We start from the raw sequence: 16,022 nt of genomic DNA, 5'->3' as shown, positions 1-16,022 counted from the left end.
TAATGGTACTTCAAGCTAAAGATGATTCATGGGCATTCACCAAGAAGGTCTTGACCCTGAAGGCTTTTAGAATATTATCCTAAATCACTATCTCTTTAGTATTTCACTGTTCTATGTAATCAATAACTTTAGGAGTATGTAAAATATAGCATACATAATAAAAAACATTTACAACAAAAATAGATCTTGCATCTTCAACATTTCAATATTTATAGTTTCAGTTAGAAAATATTCTTTATTTTGAGCTACAGGGAGTTCTTTCAGTCTAATACTATAAAGAACATTATATACTACAGATATATTACTTGGTTAAAAATATTAGAGGTGTCTAAAAAAGTAAAAAGAGTAGAAGCATTCAGAAATACATTGCTTCCCATTTAATAAGTAAAATGAAAAATATATCACAGCCCTTAAAATGATGATGATGATGATCAGTGAACACTATTAGCCATCTATTTCTATTTATGATCAGGAATGATAACATATAATGAATAAATGATGAGCACAGTATCAGTGCTGTGAATAGGTGAAAAGGAGTGATCTTATCTAGTATTTATTACATGCCAGCCACTGCTTTATACACGTAAACCTCACAGGCAGCTTTACGTGGTGGACACAATTATTACCCCCTTATATAAAAATAACGAACTTAGTCATAGAATACACTTCTAAGTGGTAGAAGCAGAATCCAACTCTGACAGTCTGGCTCCAGAAGCTCATAGTGCTGTGCTATCAAATGACTATTCATTAGCTTAACTGAGAAGGGAGAAACTTATACTCAAAAAAAACCCAGAATGAAGAAAGGAAGGCATGGTTAAGGTGCCAGTTGGGTTAGGGGCTGAAGACAAACATTTGTAAAAGTATGATTTCAGCATTTATTTGCTAAGGAGAAAAAGTAAAGATATTTTCTAGATTTGTGACTTTTATGAATTTCCAACTGCAAGCATTTGGGTTATTTCACATTTTTTGTTGAGGGATTATTTTAAACAATTCAAAATAGCTTACTGAAAATATACAAAATTTAGAATATGCTTCAGTAATAGCAAAAGAGTAATACTTTAATGTTTTACATTTTAACTTTAATATCTGAAATGCAGAACTAATTTTTTTTTTTTTTTGGCAAAGATCTAAAATAAGTCAGGACAAAAGTAAAGTTGTTTGGTGGAGCTCAAGAAGTAAGGTCAAATCCAAGGAGAGTGTTGATCAGTCTTCTGCACCTATTATCAGTATTCATATATCACTTAATAAAATCACTAGAAAGTGGCCAACGTTAATAAACTTAGATAGCTGCTGACTATTTCCTGGTTGCCTCTCCTCCACTGCAATCTGTGGTTCAGGGGGCTGATTTTTAATTGCAACAACTGGAAACCCCCTCCCACTGTAGCTTCTAGCTGGATTTGGCCAATGCGCAGCGCTGGCAGGAGAGCAGAGTGAGGTAAGGATATTTATTCCCCCGGACTCATCTTCTGTTCATGCCAGAGATTGACAACATCAGTTCATTTAAAGCGACTGCTCCTACAATGTAACCCTCTCCTTAGAACTACTTTTTCCAGGTTCTGACAACAGTTCCAACCACTTTCCAAACCCTTAGGTGAAGGTGTGGTAAAGGGCCTCACATTGCCTAGGTGGTAAAGTACTCCATCACCCATCATTTTGTGTCCCTTAACCCCATACACATCTTTGGAAATACCTTCTTTACTAAACTCTCAATCACCCCCATGCCCTATATCCCTGGATTCTTACTAACACTCTCTAATTTAGCAGAGAAATTCTAAAACCTCAACTCAAAAGTTGGCAGCTAGCTGGCCCTTCAAAAAGAAGTTAGAACAAAACTGAAAGCAATGAGGAAATGATGTTATAAATACCTGAATCTGGCAATGAGTTAAGATCTGCGCATAGCACCAGCGGGATGGAATTAGGATCTGCAGTTGGGCCGCCAGGCCTACTAGAGGCTTTCTCCAGAATGTTTTTAACCTCTGAGACAAACATCATGGTCTGGATAAGTTTCACATCAGAATACTCTGGGTCCCAATGCATGTGGGCATTTGCCACTATAAGCAGCTGTTTGTCTGCAGCATGAATAGGCTTCATACCTAAATTTAAACATTAGAAAAAGGAGGATAAGGTTATGTTTTATACATCAAAGAACAGTTTCTTAAGGTTTTCTCCTCCAGATCCATAGCCTCTTCTTTATTTTCTTCCCCCATTAATTTATATCTTCCCCTTCATCTCAAAATGTAGTAGGTCTTAGAAGTTAATGTGCTAAGATTCTGGTAATCCCTACATGGAACTTACTTCTCTATATCAGGGTAGATAAATGGCAGCCATGGGCTAAATCTGGCCCACCACCTGTTTTTGTACAGCCTATATGAGCTAAGCCTGGTTTTCCATTTTTAAAAGATTCTACAAAAATTTCTTTGAAAGACTATAACAAAGATTACATGTAGTCCACAGAGCCTAAAATATTAAATATCTGGCCGTTTACAGAAAAAGTTTGCCAACTTCGCTATATGCCCAAGAATTGTACCATAATATAATCAACATTTGATTCTAGCACTCTGATTTGATGAGTTCTTGGTGTAAACAAGCACTTTAAAATATCTTTGTCATTTAAAGATCACAATTACCTAATGAGACAGGTAATTAGTTATTTGAATGATCTAAACTTTAATTTAAACCTTAATTTAAATGCTTCCCACTAGAAAGAGAGAGATAAACTGATCCAGGAGCATGAAAGGAGAATTCGAGAAGTGAGTGATGCAATCAAATAGAACAACATCCATATCATAGGAATTTCATAAGAAGAAGAGAAAGGGCTGAAGGGATACTCAAACAAAATTATAGCTGAGAACTTCCTCAATGTGGGGAAGGAAACAGACATTGAAATCCAAGAGGCCCAGAGAACTCCCCTCAGACGTAACTTGAATCAATCTTCTGCACAACATATCATTGTGAAACTGGTAAAATATAAGGATAAAGAGAGGATTCTGAAAGCAGCTAGGGATAAAAGGGCCCTAACATAAAAAGGGAGACCTATCAGAGTAGACGCAGACCTATCTACTGAAACTTGGTAGGCCAGAAAGGAACGTCAGGAAATCTTCAATGTGATGAACAGAAAAAAATATGCAGCCCAGAATCTTTATCCACCAAGCCTGTCATTCAGAAAAGAAGGAAAGATAAAGGTTTTCCGAAACAAACAAAAACTGAAGGAATTGGTCACCACTAAACCAGCCCTATAAGAAATCCTAAGGGGGACTCTATGAGAGAAATGTTGCAAGGAACACAAGGTACCAGAGACTCCACTACAAGCATGACTCCTACAGAAAACACAATGATGCTAAACTCATATTTTTCAATAATAACACTGAATGTAAATGCACTAAATGCTCCAATCAAAAGATACAGGGTATTAAAATGGATTGTAAAAAAAAGTTCCATCTATTTTCTGTCTACAAGAGACTCATTTTCTTTCTTTTTTAATGTTTTATTTATTTTTGAGAGAGAGGGAGACAGCGTGAGCAAGGGAGGGTCAGAGAGAGGGAGACACAGAATGCAAAAACAGGCTCCAGGCTCTGAGCTGTCAGCACAGAGCCTGATGCAGGGCTTGAACCCACAAACCATGAGATCATGACTTGAGCCAAAGCCGAATGCTTAACTGACTGAGCCACACAGGTGCCCCTACAAGAGACTCATCTGAGACCTGAGGACACCTTCAGATGCAAAGTGAGGGGATGGAGAAATAGCTATCATGCTACTTGAAGTCAAAAGAAAGCTGGAGTAGCCATACTTGTATTAGACAACCTGGGCTTTAAAGTAAAGGCAGTAACAAGAGATGAAGGAGGGCATTGCATAATAATTACAGGGTCTATCCATCAGGAAGAGCTAACAATTATAAACATCTATGCACTGAATTCAGGAGCACCAAATTAATCACAAACAGAAACAGTCTTATTGATAAGAATGTGCTAATTGCAGGGGACTTTAATACTCCATTTATGGCAATGGATAGATCAACTAGACAGAAAATAAAGAAACAATGGACCTGAATGACACATTGGAACAGATGGGTTTGACAGATATATTTAGAACTCTACATCCTGAGGCTATGGAAGCAGCCCTCCATAAATATAAAACAACTGAGATATCATACCAGGCACACTTTCAGATCACAATGCTCTGAAACTTGAAATCAATCACAGGAAAAAGTCTGGAAAACCTCCAAAAACATGGACGTTAAAGAACACCCTACTAAACAATGAAGGGGCCAACAAGGCAATTAGAGAAGAAATTTAAAAATATATGGAAACAAGTGAAAATGAAAATACAACAATCCAAACTCTTTGAGATGCAGCAAAGGCAGTCCTAAGAGGAAAGTACATTGCAATCCAGGCCTATTTCAAGAAACTAGAAAAAGCACAAATACAAAATCTAAAAGTGCACCTAAAGAAACTAGAAAGGGAACAGCAAGAGCACCCCAAACCCAGAAGAGAAATAATAAAGATCAGGGCAGAAATAAACAATATAGAATAAAAAAAAAGTTGAACAGATCAATGAAACCAAGAGTTGGTTTTTTAAAAAATAAACAAAATTGATAAACCTCTAGCCAGGCTTCTCTAAAAGAAAAGAGAGCACCCAAATAGACAAAATCATGAATGAAAATGGATTTATTACAACCAATCCCTCAGAAATACAAGCAATTATCAGGGAATACTGTGAAAAATTATATGCCAATAAGCTGGACAACCTAGAAGAAATTGACAAATTCCTAAACACACATGCACTACCAAAATTCAAACAGGAAGAGACAGAAAATCTGAACAGACCCATAACTAGTGAAGAAATTGAAAGTGTTACCAAAAACTTCCCAACAAATAAGAGCCCTGGGGCTCTCAGCCTGGATCCACTGCATTGGTGAAGTCTGTGAGCCCGAGCTTATAAGCCCGTAATAATAAAGCCCTTTGCTTTTGCATGCGTGACTCGGTCTCCCTGCTGGTCTCTGGTTTTTGAGGACGATATTGGAAACTTGGGTATAACATAATGGTGCGTTGGCCAGGAAATCCTCCCCCCCCCCCCAGAGCTCCTGGGACCCCAACATGTTGGGCCTAATCGCCGCTGGTAGGTGCACTCATTTCTTGTCCTTCTGTGTGCGTCTGTCTGTCTGGGTCTTTGGACCGTCTGGGTCCTTTGGCACCATCTGTTGTCTGACTGATCAGTTTGGTCTGTGGGGCCTCAAAGGAACCAGTAGGACGTGCCGTGGAAAGCTCGAGGCCGTGGGTACCAAGAGATGTCTCAGACCCACTCTGAATTAGGTGAGTGGGGTCTAGGACCCCACTGGGAGGCCGGCGAGCCGGTTCACCTTTCTGAATTGGGTGAGTGGGATCTAAGACCCCACCAGGAGGCCGGAGAGCCAGCTCACCTGTATGAATTAGGTGAGTGGGGTCTAGGATCTCACCGGAAGGCCGGAGAGCTGGCTCACCCGTCTGAAGTAGGTGAGTGGGGTCTAGGATCCCACCAGGAGGCCAGAGAGCCAGTTCACCTATAGTAGGTTGGGCGAGTGGGGTCTACGGGAGGCCGGAAAGCCGGTTCACCTGCAAGGGGTTCCACTGGTGACAGCAGTGTGACCCCATTGTGTGTATGTTTCTCTTTGTGCTTTGTATGTGTAAGTCCTCCTTGGGAGGGAGGCAAAGTGTCTGAATTCCACGGGCAAGCATCGTTACCTGTTTGCATTCGTGGAGATATGAGTGGCAAGTGTGGCACCTGTTTGAGATACAGGTGTAGGTAGGGCACTCACTCGCGTTTGTGTAAGGTTTGAGATAGGGTTCCAGTCCCACGGCGCTTGCAGGGACCCCAGAGAATACACGATTGAGCAGTGACATACTCTGGAGTAAGTTGGAATCGATTGCACAGGCAACAGAAAAAGACTGGGTCCCCTTGTCTGTTAAGAATCCTGCTGGTGGCAGCAGTAGGGTTTCGTTTTTGTTGGAGACCCTTGTGTATATTTTTGTTGTGACCCTGACTAACAAGGACATGGGGCAATCTACTTTAAACCCCCTAGATCTTTTTTGCAGGAACAAATGGCCAACCTTCAACGTTGGATGGCCAGAACATGGGACCTTCGACCCCCCCACCCCGGTTAAAATCTTTTCTTTCTCCTAGGATCCTAGTGGCAAAAATTACTGCTGCCCGGGAAACCAAAAGTATTGGAACTCTTCAGTAACATTTCTGACTTCCCCTCCCACTCTGTTTCTGCACCTACTTGGATGTAATATGCCTCATTGTCTCCTCCCAGCCTCAGGGGCTAAGAGCAAAAGGCATTCCCAGGGACATCTAGGTCTTAGGAGCTGGGGAGACACTCCTGTCTTTCCTGCCACCCTGAAAATGGCGCCAATAATCTCTGAGAGTCACCTGTTAGAACCTCCAGAGGTAAGCTAGTTTATCATCTAAATTTTAAATGCACATGTGCTTTTGTCTGGGGCATTAAGTGGAAGCTTGGACACTCGACTTCCCACCCCAGGGCCACACCAAGACGTTGGTCAGCCTTAGTAAATCTGTGTTGTGGCCACTTCTGTATTTGTTTGTCCAGTTGTTATTGTCATTGTTTTTGGTCTTGTCTGTGGAAAGTCTATGGGAGGGAATGTAATAACCTCTGGTGCGTGCGTGAGTGTGAATGTTAAGGCTCAGTCTGGCTTGCCTGCTGAGTTCGAGTCTGTGGCTCCACAGGTGGGCATCCTTAAGATCCCCAAAAGCCTACAGAGTCTGAGTGGGCTCATCTGCGACAGCCCCGTTGCCCGGAGCAACCAGAGGGCCAATAAGGGTAGCCCCACAGTCCTAAGCTCCCAGAATACTCTAAAGGAGATTTAGCCCACATCCACTGGGTGGGGAGAGGCCAGTCTGCATAAGTTGCCTCAGGCAACAGGTTCCTCCTCTGCCTTAGGTGATAAGAAACAAAAGACCACAGAAGTCAGATTTTTGCATCAAGCTTCCGGGTCAAAACTAACTGTGGGAAACAAAGTGTCTCATGGCCTCATTCAGTGTTTGAATTCTCAGTTTTCATGAATAGGATGAGGTCTGTAGATATTTGTGCTTTTGACTTGTGGCAAAACAACTGGGGATATTTAAAACGGTTAAAAAGCTGCTTTGTACTTATTTGGTTCATAAATTTACTATAAGAGTTACCTTAAGATGGCGACTGAGCAGCCATTTTGCTGTGGGTTGGAGAAAAACACCATGCACCTACGACCTCCCTTCAACCTCACCTGCAGACCTGGAATGTCCCATGCCAGTTTGAAAACAGCCAATCATGAAGCCCCAGCTTCCCATCACCCTGACAGAGGAGGTAACCTATCCCATCCTGCCATGTCCCTAAAGTGCCCTTATTTGGTGATGTGCCTTCCCAGAACCGGACCAGAAATCTTTTGCCCATAAATTACCTGGCCCCTCCCTACCAGGCGCAACTTCCCTGATTCCCCACTCCCGGAGTCACGGAACCTTGCCCGGGAATCACAGATCTCAATAAAGGCCTTCTTGGTTCCATAGCTTGGTCTCTTTCTTTCTTCTCATCTCTGCCTCCATCTATTAAATCTTATATTTACCATCTAAGAAAAGTTCTGGTATAAATATCTTTCAGTTAGTTACTAAGTCCTCAATTGAGACTAATATTTCTAAGAGTTAAAATTCTGCTAAGTGTAATTCAGACTGATGGGAAAATAAGAAAAGCAACCCTATATGCAAGAAACTGGGGATATGTAAGAAAGACATAAGAAATGAAAGCACATTTTTGTTGAGGGTAAAAGAAAGTAATCTGTCCTAAATAAGACTGGTTGTTTGGAAAGAAATGGCTTTGAGACAAAGTTTAAAGGCAAAGGAAAGTTGCAGAAGGTTCCGGTAAGGAAATCATTGAAAAGAAATTTTATGTGTGAGGTTAACACGAATGAAATATTAAATGTGTATTGGTATAAGGTTGAAATTCTGCTTTTCTCTCCATTCAAAAGACAAGTTTTTCCAGACCTTTGGTCTGCTCTTGTTAAGCCTATGTAAATGAAGGGTTTCTTTTTTGTTAAGGCAAAAGCTTTAAGTCTTATCTTTATCAGGTCTTTGATTGCTTAGCTAAAACTTCTCTGAGGTTAAAAAAAGTTAGGTTTTGCTGAAGGATCCCAAAGGCAAATAAGATCTTTTATTGCCACTTTGGTTAAATAGAGTTTTCAGATTAGTAACCATTTGTAATCCTACTTAGGATGTGCTTTATAACTTCCTAAGGTTTTTAACAAATTTCCCAGTATTCAAATGGTAGAGAAGTCTTCTGACCAATTAGGCCCTTTCATTTAGGATGCCAAGTTACTCGAAAAGCACTGTTGTACAGTGGTAAACCTTAAGTTATACAGCCTGAGTGAATGCTGCAACTGCTCAAATATATATGCCGTTCCTAAAGTCTTAATGTTTTGGCATAAGATCATTACTTAACACCTTTAGTAATCAAAATGTTAAGTGTCACTAAATTTCTCTGTAAAAGTACATCATAATGAACTCTTGTCAGATCTTTAACAATGTCCATTTCTGAGATTCTGTCACAGAACGTGCTTCTACTTGGAGGGAAGTTGTAATAAGGATTTTTGGGACAAATGCAGTATTTGACATCTTTTAAATTAGTACTAAAATGGGTAGAAACTTCTAGAGCTAGAAGCTGCATTCAAGCTGAACAAGAATTAAGAACATATAGGAAATTATAGTTTTGTAACTCTGGTTAAAAACATTGCTGGGCCTTCAATGTTTACTTAAGAAACTATCTCTTAAGAAATCTATGACATACAGAAATACAGTATTTGTCTAGAGCATTTATCTTTTCTCTCTACTTAAACAGTCTGAAATTCAAATACTCACAATGAGTATTTTCTTTCATGGCAATTACAACTGTTTGCATAAGTTCAATAAGAATCTGTTCATTTTTAGTAGGACACAATTGGAAATACTGGTTATTTTACCAAGGCTTTGACTGGAATGTCCTATTTGAGAGTCATGCATAGACTCAAATATGACCTGAGAGCTTTAAGGAACTAAGGTTGACTTTATGGAACATGGAGCCATAAAGCCTCGTGGAAATGTTGGCTGGATACCTTGCTCACAGAGTTCCAAGCAGCCTTCCCAGGTGAGTAAAGAAGGTCACTTCCTGGCAGGTGCAGGCACCTCACCATATGTTGGGAAACTCGGGAAGAGGAATTGACCCAATTCAGTAGGTATTGCAGGCCTGTCTGATGGAAAGTGCTTGGCTTGGCTCCTGGCCCAGAGTGGCTACTAAAAATTCAACCTGGAGATTCCTTTAAAAAGGACCCAGCAAAGCAAGCCCTATAAAATCCTCATGAACAATCTTTATTGTTGCTGAGCTTGTGTAAATAATTAGGACAGGGCTGTTAAGATTGGACTTGTTCCACAAATGCATTGGTCTCAATTTGACTATCTCTGATAATGGAGGTTTCTTTAGAGAGAAAAACTATGTTTCAGCAATGCACTACTATAAATGTTATTCTAGTTCTTAGTGTCTTTGAATACTTGTTGTTGGATCTCAGGCTTGTTAGTCTGTGAGGATGATATTTAAAAATGGGGGTCAGCCCTTATTAAAGTTTCAGGCATCACTCTGGAGTTAAGTAGGCCAGCTCTGAAGAACCCTCAATCTGGGGAGGCAATCCAGATCCAGTCGATCAGCTTAAACTGACCCTGAAAAAGACTCTAACTCCAGGGGTCTCCAGCCCTGCTCCAGCCACACCCCAGAAGCTGGCTGGTCTAGTATGGCAGAAGCCTGAGGAATCACCGGTCCAATAAGATAAACTGTCCTGTCTCTTTGCCATCTGGACTGTCAAACGTTGCCCCAGAAAGCTGGGGAAGCAGCAAAAAAATTCCTGATTGCGCTAACCTTCCTCTTATGGATAGGATGTTCTGTTGGTATTAATTGCCTCTAATCTGGGCATGGGATTTCAACACAGCAAAAGGTAAGAGGAGCCTATGCCTCTACCACCAGACTCTAATGGGGGGTCCTCAAGTGGCCACTAGATGGCCCACCAATTTGGCTAAGGTTAGTAATGTAGAAAGAACCGTGGAGGCGTATTGTACTTATACACCCAAGGATCCTGAACAAATTGGCTGTCATTCTTACTTTTGTAAACCAGGCACCACCAGATATTAGAAATCCTAAAAGAGACCCTTACCAAATTAACCATGGAGACTGGCGAAAATTGGGTAAACTCTCCTTCCCTATGCCCTTTACAGGGTAAGAAATTCCCCTTACACAAGGAGGGCTATGCCAGGCTTTAGGGGAACAATGTTATTTCTATGCCAATAGCTCAGGAATTGTACAGGATAGTCTAGCTGTGGTTCGCAGCCACCAGAAGAGAGGAGAAGAACGAGGAGCCAAAACCAAAATTGGTATACTTTTAACATTTGGTTCTTGAATCATTGATAAGATCATAGCATTTATAAAGAGCAGGTAAATGCTATTCTGTTAATGGTCTTCAGAGCATGTAGCCTTAAACCAGAACAATGGTAACTCAGCTGACCCAGGACTGGGTTGGTTACAAGACAGGGGGGAATGTAAGGACGCAGGTCTGAACCAAACTGATTCTAAAGACAGGTTTCAATTTCCCCTCTGACCTTGGAGGTCTCAGAATCATTAGACAACAGAAGGGTACACATAGCCCAAGGAAGGAGGGACAACCCTTGTAACACCCAATCAGGAAAGGTCAGCTAACACCTTTAACATTTCTAAGGGCAGGCCTAAAGATAGAAGCTATAGATAATCACCTATTGCTTGAGGCTAGTCACACCCTACATGAGGGTCCTGGGCCCACTCTGTAATTGGTCAATATTCTAAATGTTGTGATTGGCTCCCACCAGAAGTAACAATGTATGGTTAAAGTTACTGCCAATATTGATAGGTGATAGTGACTGGACCCCTGTACCTGTGTCACAATTTCCTGTAACTCCCCCTTCCCAACCCATAAAGGCCCCACCCCACCTTTGTTCGGGGCTCTCAGCCTGGATCCACTGCCTTGGTGAAGTCTGTGAGCCCGAGCTTATAAGCCTGTAATAATAAAGCCCTTTGCTTTTGCTGCATGACTCAGAGGGGGGGAAAAAAAAAAAAAGCCCTGGGCCAGATGGCTTCCCTGGGGAATTCTACCAGACCTTTAAATCAAAGTTAATACCCATTCTTCTCAAGCTATTCCAAAAAATAGAAATGGAAGGAAAACTTCCAAACTCATTCTACGAAGCTAGCATCACTTTGATTCCCAAACCAGAAAGAAACCCAGCAAAAAAGGAGAACTACAGGCCAATATCTTTGACAGATGCAAAACTCCTCAGGGTACTAGCAAATCGAAGTCAACTGTATATAAAAATAAAAATCCCACCATGATCAAGTGGGATTCATTCCTGGGTAACAGGGCTGGTTCGATATTCGCAAATCAATGTGATACACCTACAATTTAAAAAATGTTGTTAAAGTATTACCTTTCAAAATAAGAGGCATGATAGATAATACATTAAAAATTGTGAAAATTAAACTCAGTTAACATCCATAAGAAAGGCATCCATAAAATATATAAAACACAAAGCGTAATGTGTGATTTGCCACTTAAATATACTATACACATACAGTATATGTAGTAATGAGTAAAGAAATTAACAGGAGTATGAATGAGATATGGAACTTCTCACTTTTTACTTTATATATATTTGTACTACTGTAGTATTAGTCAACACGCAAAATTCATTTTTCTATTAAAATTTCTATATTACCACCCTATGATCCAGCAGTTGCACTATTCAGCATCATCACTACTCAGCCATCAAAAAAGAATGAAATCTTGCCATTGGCTATGCCGTGGATGGAACTATTAACCTAAGTGAAATAAGTCAATCAGAGAAAGACAAACACCATTCATATGTGGAAATTAAGAAAAAAAGAGATGAATGGGGGCGGGGGGAAGAGAGGCAAACCATAAAAAAGACGAAGAGTGGGGTGCCTGGGTGGCTCAGTTGGTTAAGCGGCCAACTTCAGCTCAGGTCATGGTCTCATGGTTCATGGATTCGAGCCCTGCATCAGGTTCTGTGCTGACAGCTCAGAGCCTGGAGCCTGTTTCAGATTCTGTCTCCCTCTCTCTTTGCCCCTCCCCCATTCATGCTCTGCTCTCTCTGTCTCAAAAATAAATAAACTATAAAAAATTAAAAATAAAAGAGACAAAGAGAATAACTGAGGATTGCTAGAAGGGAGATTGGGGTGGGAGGGAAGAGATGGGTTAAGCAGGTGATGCGCCTTAAGGAGGGTGCTTGTTCTGATGAGAGCTAGGTGTTATATGAAAGTGATGAAACACTTAATTCTAGACCTGAAACTAATATTACACTCTTAACCTCAATTAAATAAAAACTTGAAACTACAAAAATATTCTATACAAATGTCTCTTAAATTTTTCTATTAAATTTTTTTCTCTATTGAAAATATAAACCCTATAGAAAAAGACCTAATTTTCTGAGTCTACTATTTTGATAACGTTTCCTTTCACTGGACCAAGGAAGGTATAATTATCTTCAATGATGAGTAATAAGTAACTGATGTGTCTATTATATGTGGCAATAGTAGTCATTTTTTAAAAATTTTACTGAGGTATAAATGACATTTTGGTTTTGTTTTCTCTGCTCATTTGTTTTGTTCTTTAAATTCCTCATATAAGTGAGATTATATAATATTTCTTTGACTTATTCCATTTAAAATAATGCCCTCGAGGTCAACCTATCATTACAAATGGCAGATATTCATTTTTATAGCTGATAAGTATTTCGTTGTGTATATATACTATCTTTTCTTTATCTATTCATCTGTTTATGGAAATTTAGATTGCTTCCATGTCATCACTATTGTAAATAATGCTGCAATAAACATGAGGGTGCATATATCTTTCCATGTTAGTATTTTCATTTTCTTCGGATAAATATCCAAGAATAGAATTGCTGAATCATACAGTATTTGTTTTAATTTAAAAAAATTTTTTTAATGTTTATTTTTGAGAGAGAGAGAGAATGAACAGGTGCATGCATGAGTAGGGAGGGAGACACAGAGTCTCAAACAAGCTCTAGGCTCTGAGCTGTCAGCACAGAGCCTGACAAGGGCTTCGAACTCAGAATGGTGAGATCATGACCTGAGCTAAAGTCAGACACAACCTACAGAGCCAACCAGGCACCACTCTGTTTTTAATTTTTGTGGAACTTCCATACTTTTTTCCATAGTGGTTGCATTAATTTATATTCCCACCAATGAAACACAAGGGTTCTCTTTGCTCCACATCCTCAACAAGACCTGTTAAATTCTTGTCCTTTTGATAAAAGCTATGCTAATAGTATGAGATACTATCTCATTGTGGTTTTGATTTCCATTTCCTTGATGATTAGTAATGTTGAATATCTTTTCAGGTGCCTGTTGGCCATCTCCATCTTCTTTGGAAAAATATCTGTTCGGGCCCTTTGCCCATATTTTAATCTGATTGCTTCTGGTTTTTTGCTGCTGAGCTTTATGAGAATTTATATATTTTGGAGAGTAACCCCTTATCAGACAATATGATTTACAAATATAGAAAGAGTCATTTTTTTATCGAGCAAAAATATGTACTTAGCACTGTTGGTGAAAAATGTCTATTTCTATATAGAGTGATATATATTTTTGTAGGTAGTCATTGAACTTTATTAACTTTCTAAATAGTTTATTGTCAAATTGGTTTCATCTGATCATAATATGAAAGCCTGTAGCCAAAATTCTCTAAGCTCTATTCTTTCCTGAAAGTTTTATAGTGTTACTTCTGGCTATAGATTAAATGTTCACTTTATTAAAAATTAAAAACTATTAAAAACAAAAAGGCTATGAGCACCTTGTATAATATTAAATTACTCTTGTAGGAGTATGAGACATATTTCAAAATGTGAAAAGTGTCTGCTGTATAATTTATAATTACTCTTCTGAAAAGTAAATGGAGAATAAAACTTACAAGTAAGTTAAATTTTCATATTACCAGACAAAGAAGTACCAAACTTTTTAAAGAATGAAACTGGTAAGTACATAAAAGTAGGTAAAAAATGAAAAAGCTAAAAAGGAAGAAAACAGTTGTAAATCTCATATGAAAGACTGTCTGAAGATGGACAAACTAAAGAACAGAGAGAAAAGGACATCTGACAAGCATGGTCTGAATAATACAAATCAATACTCAAAGCAAAAATCTTTTCTTCTACAGTAACTACAGGGAAAAAAAGTTTAAAATAAAGCCCTAATGTGGTCTTCTATCTTCTCCTTGCTCTTGCCTAAAATATACTAGTTAAGTAAACAATAAAGTGCACAAAGGCAGGCAGCCAAAAGGCGGAAAAAGGTTTGGATATGCAAAGTACATATTGAGTTTCTGACTTTGAAGGAAGCTATAAATAATCTAAAATGCAAAAGATAAGTACCAGGTAGATAAAAGATCCTGCTTTTACCCTGACAATGACTGAGATGTAACAAAGAAATTACAGAAAATTTGCCAAGTGCTTAACCTTAAAGACAAAAGATTTCACACTCAAGAAGCTAAAAATATGGCTAAAAAGAGAACCAACTCATCATAATTTCCAAAGTCAGCCTAACTAAAGCATTTCCTACTTCAAATAACCTTTTGGTACTAATTGAAATATTAAAGACTTTTCCTTTTACAGACTGCCTGTTAAGTAATACCTCTAGAAATATACGATGGTTTACATAATAGTGCTATTTTCCTGCCTGTCTCCCTTAACTTTCCTTAAAGACAAGAAAATAACTGCAATAAATAGGGCAAGAGTCTGTGCACTTGTTTAAGATGGGAAAGGATGGGATGGTGTTTATTTTTAGTAAGAACGTTTTAAGCTGCACTCACCTGTTCCAAATAGTTCTTTGTGGACCTCTAATACCACAGCGACACCAATATTATCTTTTGTCATCACTCTGTTCAGCATAGCTTCGGATCCATCTGAATTAGCCATTGCCACTTGGTTAAATTCCACCGTATGCTTCTGCACCAAAGTAAATCTAAAAGAACACATTATTATTATGATTATTCGATACTTGGACTATCAAACTAAAAGACATTAAATGAGGGAGCACAAGTTACAGATATAATTTACTGTCTCCCTAGTCATTTTCCATCTGCAAGGAGCCATGCAATCAGCTCTTTCTTAGAAGTGTCCTGTTGCCAAGATGGCATATATATATCCCTTGGCACTTCTATACCTTTATCCATGTGGTGAGAAGCAGGAAGGCAAAAGTCAGCCCACTATGGATTGGAAAGCAGCTGAACCAGTTTTGGACTGCCATATCTGGACTTGTGTGAGAAAACTGTCCTTCTTCCCTTTAAGTTATTTTTAGAACTTTCCAGTAGTTAAAGGTAAACACAACCTTAACTGAGTCAGCAAATTAAAGACAAAGAACAGATAAAATCTACCTACCCTGTTTGTAGATTTATTCTTACCACATCAAGAGATTTGTCAAGGAAATGCAGGGTTACACCCTTGTCTCAACTAAGGAGAAAGCAACTTTTCTATCTCACCTTCACTAGAAAGATGGGAGTTACATGTATGTAAGGATTCAGGATTAACAGCTTCTAGAAGGTAAAACATGGCTCCCCCTGGGACTATAGTTTCAACACTAATAGTATTTTCTTTCCTTACTTACAAATTGAGTATTGCAGACTTACAAGATTTAGCAGAATTCAGCCTAGCATTGATATTTATAGCAGTGTGACTTTGAGTCAAGCCACTTAAACTCGTTAAGCCTAGTTTTATTAGTTTTGTAAAATATTTTATAAAAGGCCAAAACCTACTAAATGTACTACTTTTTGCTAAGTATTAAGTAGAGTAGAAACATCTATCCTTTGAACAGGCCTCCACCACCCCATCTTCCTCCTAGCTCTGAAGCAGAAATATGCAATTATCAAAAATATTGACTAAAATCTTACTATGCTGCAGGACACTGTGCTAGATAAACAATACTC

At 39.0% G+C, this 16,022-nt stretch overlaps 1 protein-coding gene across 1 annotated transcript in view; it reads right to left on the bottom strand.

The window, feature by feature from the left end:
- Positions 1-16,022, bottom strand: part of CNOT6L (CCR4-NOT transcription complex subunit 6 like) — an 83,431-nt gene that overhangs the window by 12,499 nt on the left and 54,910 nt on the right. The window contains exons 8-9 of the mRNA XM_029944471.1: positions 14,910-15,061; positions 1,866-2,093 (exon numbers count right to left, since the gene is read on the bottom strand). Of these exons, the coding sequence (XP_029800331.1) occupies positions 1,866-2,093; positions 14,910-15,061 (380 nt within the window). The remainder of the gene's footprint in view (positions 1-1,865; positions 2,094-14,909; positions 15,062-16,022) is intronic.

Source organism: Suricata suricatta, chromosome 1 (genome assembly GCF_006229205.1).
Source record: "Suricata suricatta isolate VVHF042 chromosome 1, meerkat_22Aug2017_6uvM2_HiC, whole genome shotgun sequence".
In the NCBI taxonomy this organism is placed as follows: Eukaryota; Metazoa; Chordata; class Mammalia; order Carnivora; family Herpestidae; genus Suricata; species Suricata suricatta.
This window is presented reverse-complemented; position numbering and strand designations above follow the sequence as displayed.